This window comes from Cryptotermes secundus, unplaced genomic scaffold (genome assembly GCF_002891405.2).
Source record: "Cryptotermes secundus unplaced genomic scaffold, Csec_1.0 scaffold247, whole genome shotgun sequence".
Taxonomy (NCBI): Eukaryota; Metazoa; Arthropoda; class Insecta; order Blattodea; family Kalotermitidae; genus Cryptotermes; species Cryptotermes secundus.
Genome location: NW_019740656.1, coordinates 2,195 through 10,223, shown reverse-complemented (window position 1 = coordinate 10,223; position 8,029 = coordinate 2,195). Strand labels below are relative to the sequence as shown.

General features: G+C 37.6%; 1 protein-coding gene across 3 annotated transcripts in view; it reads left to right on the top strand.

Moving 5' to 3' along the window:
• Positions 1 to 4,209, top strand: part of LOC111872421 (serine beta-lactamase-like protein LACTB, mitochondrial) — a 17,872-nt gene extending 13,663 nt beyond the window's left edge. The window contains exons 7-8 of one of the 3 annotated variants that reach the window (XR_004513904.1): positions 712 to 1,787; positions 2,105 to 2,192. Coding sequence is in view for 2 of the 3 variants with exons in the window: in XM_023866323.2 (XP_023722091.1) it covers positions 2,105 to 2,509 (405 nt within the window). In the remaining variant the exon portion in view is untranslated. Of the gene's footprint in view, positions 1 to 711; positions 1,788 to 2,066 lie in introns of all 3 variants that reach the window. The other 2 variants (XM_023866324.2, XM_023866323.2) reach the window with 2 other exon arrangements.
• The last annotated feature ends 3,820 nt before the right edge of the window (positions 4,210 to 8,029 follow it).

Sequence of the window (8,029 nt, the reverse complement as noted above, 5' to 3'; positions counted from 1 at the left end):
TAACCTAAAAGAAGGTCTTCTAGAAAAATCTAAACTAGCTCAACATGCCTATGAAGAGGGACATAGGGTAGGCTGGGATGAAGCTAAGATTTTGGATATTGAAAGCCACATGAGGTATAGGAAATACAAGGAAGCGGCCCATATGGCATGCTCGGCCAACCCAATTAGCCAACCCAGTTTGGACTTTTCTCCCATTTGGATCCCCATTATCAGCAATGAAGTCACCAATTCACATAGAAGATCTGTATGATACGAGTATGATATATGCTTTTGTTTATTTCTATTAAGTTCTAAATTAGATAGACATGATTTACTCCATTGTTGACGCTGGTTTAACACTATTAGTTTTTGTTACTAGTTCTTCTTTCTATTCCATGCCGTGGGGTCATGGACCTGGTTATGAGTTTAGTTTCGTGGCATAAATTTCTACAGATCTATCTATCCTGGTTCCTCGCTTGTAAGTGTTTGCTACAATTTGTCATGGATATTTTTCTTATTAGCTCTCATGGACTTAGCCTGGTTTCAGGTGTTTATAATCTTCATGTTTTGTGACATTGGTTTGTCCAGTGATTGAGGCTAGCTCTTTCTAAGGGACCCAAGTGAATAGGTGTTTTCCTTTTTCCTTCACCTGAGGAGGGAAACAGATCCAGTTTCCGAAACGTGTTTTTATTTATCTTAAAAACCAGGACAATGGATAAAGTCCACATATCACTGTTATGACGTGTTTCTAAGTTTTGTGGTCTTCACAGTACTGATTGTGTACATTCTCATTTTCTGAGTTGTGACACTGTATAACTAGTAGACAGGTACCAATGTCTGCGGGATTTATGCTGCCTCAGGTTGAACTGTTTAGGGTGAAGAATTGGTTTGGGTGTATGGACCCAGTCAGATTGTGCTCTGGCCCCTCTCCCCATATATCTGAGGGAATACCTTCCTTGTATATGTTATCCATCCGTTTCCCCACCATACACGCTTCAACCCTGAAGATGGAGGCAGCATGTTCCTCAGAAATGTTGGTATATGTGTACAAGACAACAGGGTGTCTCAGTGCAGAGGATCCACAGTCTAACATGATGCGTTTTGTTTTCAGTTCTTAATTTTCTTTACCTTGAATTCTTTCATCTCTCAGTATAGCCTATCAGATGTTAAAAATAAGTAATATTTAACGACGTAATGATCTATTTATATGTGTAGTTTTCATTTACACACATTTCCAGTATTGGGAAGTTATTAGGCATGATGTCACAGTTCTACTCAGTCACTGTGTTTTCAATTTTTGATGTAAAAATGTTTCATGACTATTTTGTAAGGGTATGTGATTCGAGGTTGCCACAGGAGTGCCAATGAAGATTAGTGTCTTTTGTGATATGATGCTATATGATCTGGTAGAATTGTATCAGTCTTTTGGAGGAACAGGTTTTGAAGAGAGAGCCCAGAGGAAGATCTAATACGGAGGTAGGGAAGATGGAACGAGAAGCATAGCCCTGGGTTCCTTTCCATCACTGACTCACTTTAGCCACTATTTTTCCCTCACTTTTTGATCAAGCCCTCCATAATGTTCCTTGTTTAAAGTCAGTGTGTTCAGTAATGGCCACTCGCTCACACTACTTCCCTTATGCCTGTTGGTCTGCTTAGGACTCTGTTTCTGGATCTGTCTTCCCTGTAGCCATACCATCTCTTTGCTTGGCTTATTTATCAACCCTGAAGATGGAGGCAGTATATTCCTCCAAAATTGTGTGAACCAGGCTGAACGGTGTCACATTCCAGAGTGCAGTAATGATTTGTAGGTAGGTTTATAATCTATGCTCATGCCAAATTCTGTGTGCTCAGCTGCTGTGGTGCATAGCACTCATGTTGGTTTGCAGTCTGCAAAATATTGCCTAAACATAAGCCGCACATTTTGTAAATCATGTGGTCTGCCCTGCTTTTGCACCTATGTGTCTGTGATGAGAAGTTGATGTCTTAACTGCTTGAGGAATTTTTGGGGGCTGTACTGTAATGAAATGTCGATTTGAATGTGTGACTTTATAAAACATGTCTGAAAATTCCATTCCATTCTGTTGAAGAACAAGTCGTACCCTCCTGATTACCTGAGTCATTGCAGGCTATGTGGAGTGTGCAGCCAGGAACAACGAGGAATTGGGGACGTGGTGACGGTTATGGTATGGGCTGGGTGGTTGTTCCGTCACGCCAAGAATATGGAGGTGGTGATGTTCAGGCATTTGCTGTGGGGCACACCGGTGGTGCTGTTGGTGCTTCTAGCGTTCTGTTGGTGGTTCCAAATAAAGTATCTTATCCCACTGCCATACCTTTGGACAGTGAATTGGCACACCACACACCCTCAGTTCCGAACTCTCTGTCAGTGTTTTCTTCTCTTGAGTCTGTGGTTCCCCAGAGTAGTGACGTCTGTGTTCCATGTGGGGTCACTGTTGCTATTATAATGAACCTCGAAGATGTGGGTCTCCGTCGTTTGGCGATGGACATCGCAGCTCTGTTTTGTGAAATATGAAGCCAGATTCATTAAATTTTCTTTATTTACTGGGAACACTGTTTAACAGGAGGAATCACCATGTTTGGCCTGTTGATGTGGTATTCCTACCTCAGAATACAATGTAATGTTAAAGGGAGAAAGCATGGTGACATAAGGAATTGAACTGTGAAGACCATATACAGCCACAAAAAGTCACTGGCAGATTGAAAGCAATAAAACTGCCTAATATATATGCATGTGTATGAAATATGTTTTTATTTTCGGATGATAATGCAGAGAGCATTGAATATTGTTAGGGAGATCAAATCAAGGGCTATGAGAATGTGGGATGAAAAATGCATAGTCTGACTGACTTACTTACTAATTAAGTAACTAACTAACTAGCTACATAGAGCTGATTCCTTATAGAGAAGCCAGCAGTTGCTCAGCCACTTGAACAATTCTCAGCATTTCCTTGAACCCGAAGGTTCATTATCATGTTCACTAGAGCACATCACTGGTCCCTACCTAGAACCAGAAGAGTGAAAGAGAATATTAGAATTGTGATTGGTGCCAAATCTGAAATTTCACGTCAAAGTATATTCAAGACATTAGAGATTCTCCTCACGTATACAAATACTGTGTATATTGTGGTGTATAGACCCATTGCTAGGCAATGACTCTGTAAACAGTGGCTGTTGCTAGGTAACACGCAACAGTAGAAGAACTGTGTTTCCTATGTAGTCTGTGCTGAAATGTTATAACTGGGAGGTTTGGAGCTTAGTCAGTTGAGGGTCAGTTCTATACCAGAGTCTGTGAAGGAGGATTTGAGCCAGAGGCAGAGGAATAGCCGTTGTTGGAGCCATTACCAGGGAACGTCTAGTAACAGACTGAGAACACTAGACTGTGTGCTCTGTTGAGCTGTAAAATGTGGATATAGTGATAGTGTTATAGTTGTTTGTGGTTACGACCTGTAAGTGATCAATAAATACATTCACCAATCTACACACCATTTCTAATTACTCATACACATGAGAGTATCTTCTTTAGTGAATTTTATCTTGAATAACCAGGAGCATATTCAAATTAATCTATAAACAGTGTTAATACAGGATGCAAGAACCATCTTCATAACCAGTTTCCAACCTTACTTGCTTCTAGAAGAGGACATTTTGTGCTCTTATCAGAATCTTGAATAATTTATCTTACTGTATTGTCGGCTTAGGTAGAGGTGAAGCTACCCCTGAGCTTTAACTAATTAAGCACCATACCAGGAAGGTGTAGGAGGGAGCAAAGTATTTGACCTCAGCTTCATGCTATGAATACTTCACCTCTGGGGAGATTGTACAGGAGGCTGGGTGGGCCCCAGAGCTGGTCTAGATGTTCTGGAGAAGAGAAAAATCTCTTTTCCCTGCTGAGACTCAAACCCCGATTCCTCAGCTGTCCATTGCCTAGCCACTATACTGACTAAGCTGTTCAGGCTCCCATATATCATTGGCACTGTAAATGGAAAGGCACAATTGAAATACACTCTCATTTTAGTGTGTTGATGAACGAATGATGTTATATATGGTTTTAATCTACAATAAGGCCTCTATTTTATACAGTTGTCTTATAATCATGATATTTTTGCATTCGGTGTATGTACTATATCTTTATACATGTTATGACTTATTGCAATACCTGCTGTTTCATACCATATTCTGGATCTGAGGAATGTATCTATGTATGTATGCTATAAAAGAAGCAAGTATTTTCAGAGAGGTTAATACTTGTGCAACATTATTATGTAACTTGTAAATTACCTCTCTTCATAGTCTCAATGGAGACTGAGATACTTAACGATGGGATGAATTATTCTGTCTTTTATTTGTAAAGAGGTTTTCCCATTTCTTTAATCATTGTGTCACTGATGTTTTGATGTTTTCATCAGTTTTATATCTGGCCCTTTTTGCTGTTGCTCCAGCTCTAGAAATAGATTAACTGACTTCAGGTGGGGGATGGAAACAGCAGTGAAACAAAGATTGAAAGAACAAGACATTGAGTTGCATGGACAAGGGGTAGAAATATTCATTTTATGGCATGGCCCCTTGTCAGGTAGTTGAGTTAAATTTCTGTGTAGTGATTGTATATGAGTGTCTGTTTTATTTTAGAGTACTTTTACAGTGTGCCATATTTTGTAAAATTATTTGTGAAACAAGTTCCTTCTGTTTAGAAGAGAAATAAAGAGCTGTTTCAGCTGCATCATTGAAGATAAACTCAATTTTAAATATGGAATACCATTGAGCTCAATCAGTTATTGTTTCTGTCAGCTCCGTTCCTGTGAACAAATGGGTTATGTAAGATTGAACACCACTGATGTATTTGAACTAACATATTCCTAAGCCACTTGTAGAATGTGACATTTTCACAGCAGTGGTTTTGAAGAGTTCTATGTTGTGGGGTATAACATCATGTAGTCCAGTCAGCTGACATTTCAGAGGAATATATCACATCCATTTTAAGGGTTGAGTGAGCCAAGCAAGAAACTAGCCTGAAGCAGGTAGAAAGCCACTTTTCCTCTCTTTTTACTCCCTGCACCATGCTGTATTTGTTAGTTGCATTCATAAAAATTAGCTCCTAAATTTCATTAATCGAAAGTTCCAAGTTGGAATGTTAATGGTACACTAAAGGAGTACCCAACGTTATTGACCTCAGGTTATGGACATGGTTTCATTTTTGAGACAAACCAAGTGGACCGAATTGGGCTGCGCCATAGCTCAAGCAGTTAGTCGCTGGCTTCCCACCACAGTGGCCCGGGTTCGATCCCGGCTCTGGTCAACCAGGATTTGTGGTGGAGAAAGTAGCGCTAGGACAGGTTTTCTGTGAGTACTTCGGTTTCCCCTGCCAATCTTAATTCCACCAATTGCTCCACAATCACCCTCGCCTATCATCTTGGGCTGGTACAATAGGCCAGAAGTGGCCGCAGTACAAGGGACTTAGACCCACCCCACTAGCATTAAAAAAAAATAAAGTGGACCGAATTAAGATTCTTGTCTCCCTACCATAATCCTTCGAAAGTCATGGGAGACTCGTCATGCTTGTCATAGATTATGTATGGGACCACAACAGTACGCGTTAGGTTAAGTTTCAAATACCCGCCGTCAGTGGTCACAGAATGCGCACATGACCATGTTTTCCAGGTAAATGAATTTTCTGTTTTCGATCTCAGGCCTATTTTATGCAAAAATTTTGCTGAATCTTGGTTCCAAAATGTATTCTTTCGAGATGAACATGTATGTAAGTTATTAAAAATCGGATATTTTATACATCTAAATCATAATTAAAATAATGTTATTGTTGATCAGGAAATTTCGTTAACGTAAAGAAACGTCACCACTGTGTTAATTAAGAATGGTGGAAAGAGGTTATATGTTTAGTGCCGTGTTTAATTGCTGATTGTGTATCTCAAAAGAATGAATTCAGTACAAGAAAGTAAGTTTTAAAGATATATTCAGGAGTAAGATGAAAGTGTATTGTATGGTAGTATATCTCCAGAACGTGCCAAAGGCTAGTACTTCTCAACAGTCATGGAAATTTCAGTCAGTCGGAAGCCTTGAATTCGTGAGGAAAATGTAACGTTTATCAGCAGAATCATTTATTTTTTTAGTTTTCATCACCATTCAGCAGGTGACCAAGACATAAAATCCAACGTTCATGTAAAATTTGCTGAGACAGCTTGGCTGATAATCTTCGTCGTCCTAGCGGTTATCACGCTTCACAGGTTCCGTAGAAACTTTGCCTCCTTATCGAAACGTATTCTCTTGTGGAATTGGTACACATTATAGGCCATGCCTGTGACAGCATAAGAATAGTTTTCAAGCAGTTATGAATACTTGCATATTGCCAGTACAACATAAACTCTTGATATATATACACTGTGGCAGCTCTTCACAGTGTTATACTCGTATATCGGCCATATACAGAAATGAAAAAAGAATTGTTACATATTGCTTTATTTATATTCAGTTGCAGTGAATCTGCATGAAAGAAAATAGGATATTTAATTTTCCATACAGTGATTGATGATCATGAGAAATTATTATTATTATTTCTTATTCCATTACATCTGTAGTAGGCAAAAGCCTTAGATACAGAATTGTGTCAATTAATCTTGCTAATACTCTTAAGCAATTGTCAAGAAGACTTATAAAATAAGACAATGTATGTTTACATCATAATACAATTTCCCTCTAGCATAATACATTAAAATTTAAGATAAAAGTTTACATCAAAAGTAACGGAATATTTTGGTCATATAGCTTAAACATATATAACAAATCCAAGATATAAAAACATTACATTTATAAAAATACAAAATTACAATTTCATGATGACCATCCATCACTCGTCCCCAGTCCAATAAAACATAATCAGGCCTCACACAGACAGCCCAAGCTGTCAGGACAACACACACAGGTGGCGGGAAAACCACTGTCAAACCCACGACCTGCCACTCCACACATACTGGCAAGCCATTTCATCCAAACAGTTATTTTATCTTGTCAGTGCTATCAAGCAATTGTTAAAAAGACCTATAGTATATGACAAAGTTTGTCACATCACATACAACTACTTTCTAGTACAATACACTAAAATTGTCATTTAAAATAAAATTTTAAGATCAAAGCTTCCATCAAAGTAACAGAATTTTTTAATCATATAGGTTTAACATATACAACAAATCCAACTTATAAAAACATTCAATTATAAGTATGATTATCTCATATTCAAGATGATTATTAATTTATTGTATTACTCAACATCTTATACACTTATATAGTTGTAAAAATCATTATCTCTTAAAATATTCATCAAGTGCATAAAAATAATTTAAATAAAGAAATTCCTTTAAATTGTTTTTAAACTTATTTATATCGTTAGAAGTTACTTTAACTTTATTATTAGGTAGTGCATTGTAAATCCTTACGGCCATGAGAGTTACCCCATAACCACATTTCCCCAAATTTACCTGGCTCATATGTATATCCATATTATGTCTAGTGTTTATATCATAGCCATCCCTATTTGTATCAAATATTTATCTATTTTTTTACTACAAACATCAGAAGAGAGTACATATACTGTGTTCTTAAAGGGAATATATTCATATTCCTAAACAGTTCTCTGCATCACTCTCTGTAGCCACATCCTTTTATTATTCTTATAACTCTCTTTTGTATCTTAAAAACTCTTTCTTCATGTGTTGAGTTACCCCAAAACATTACTCCATCTGTCATAACAGAATGGAAGTATGAATAATAAACACTTTTTAATGTTTTTACAGACACCACTGGTTTTACATTTCTTATCATATATATATATATATATATATATCATATATCATGTAACAGAAAGTTGAGATTTCTGTCTTAGAGAGCATATTAGATAGATTCATTCATTCATTCATTCATTCATCAGTAATCTGTCAAGACGACAGGTCCACAGTCTCTTCCAAAACAGTTCCTGCACTTAATGCCATCTAGAGCTTTCTTCTTCGAATGAGAATATCCTCTTCTG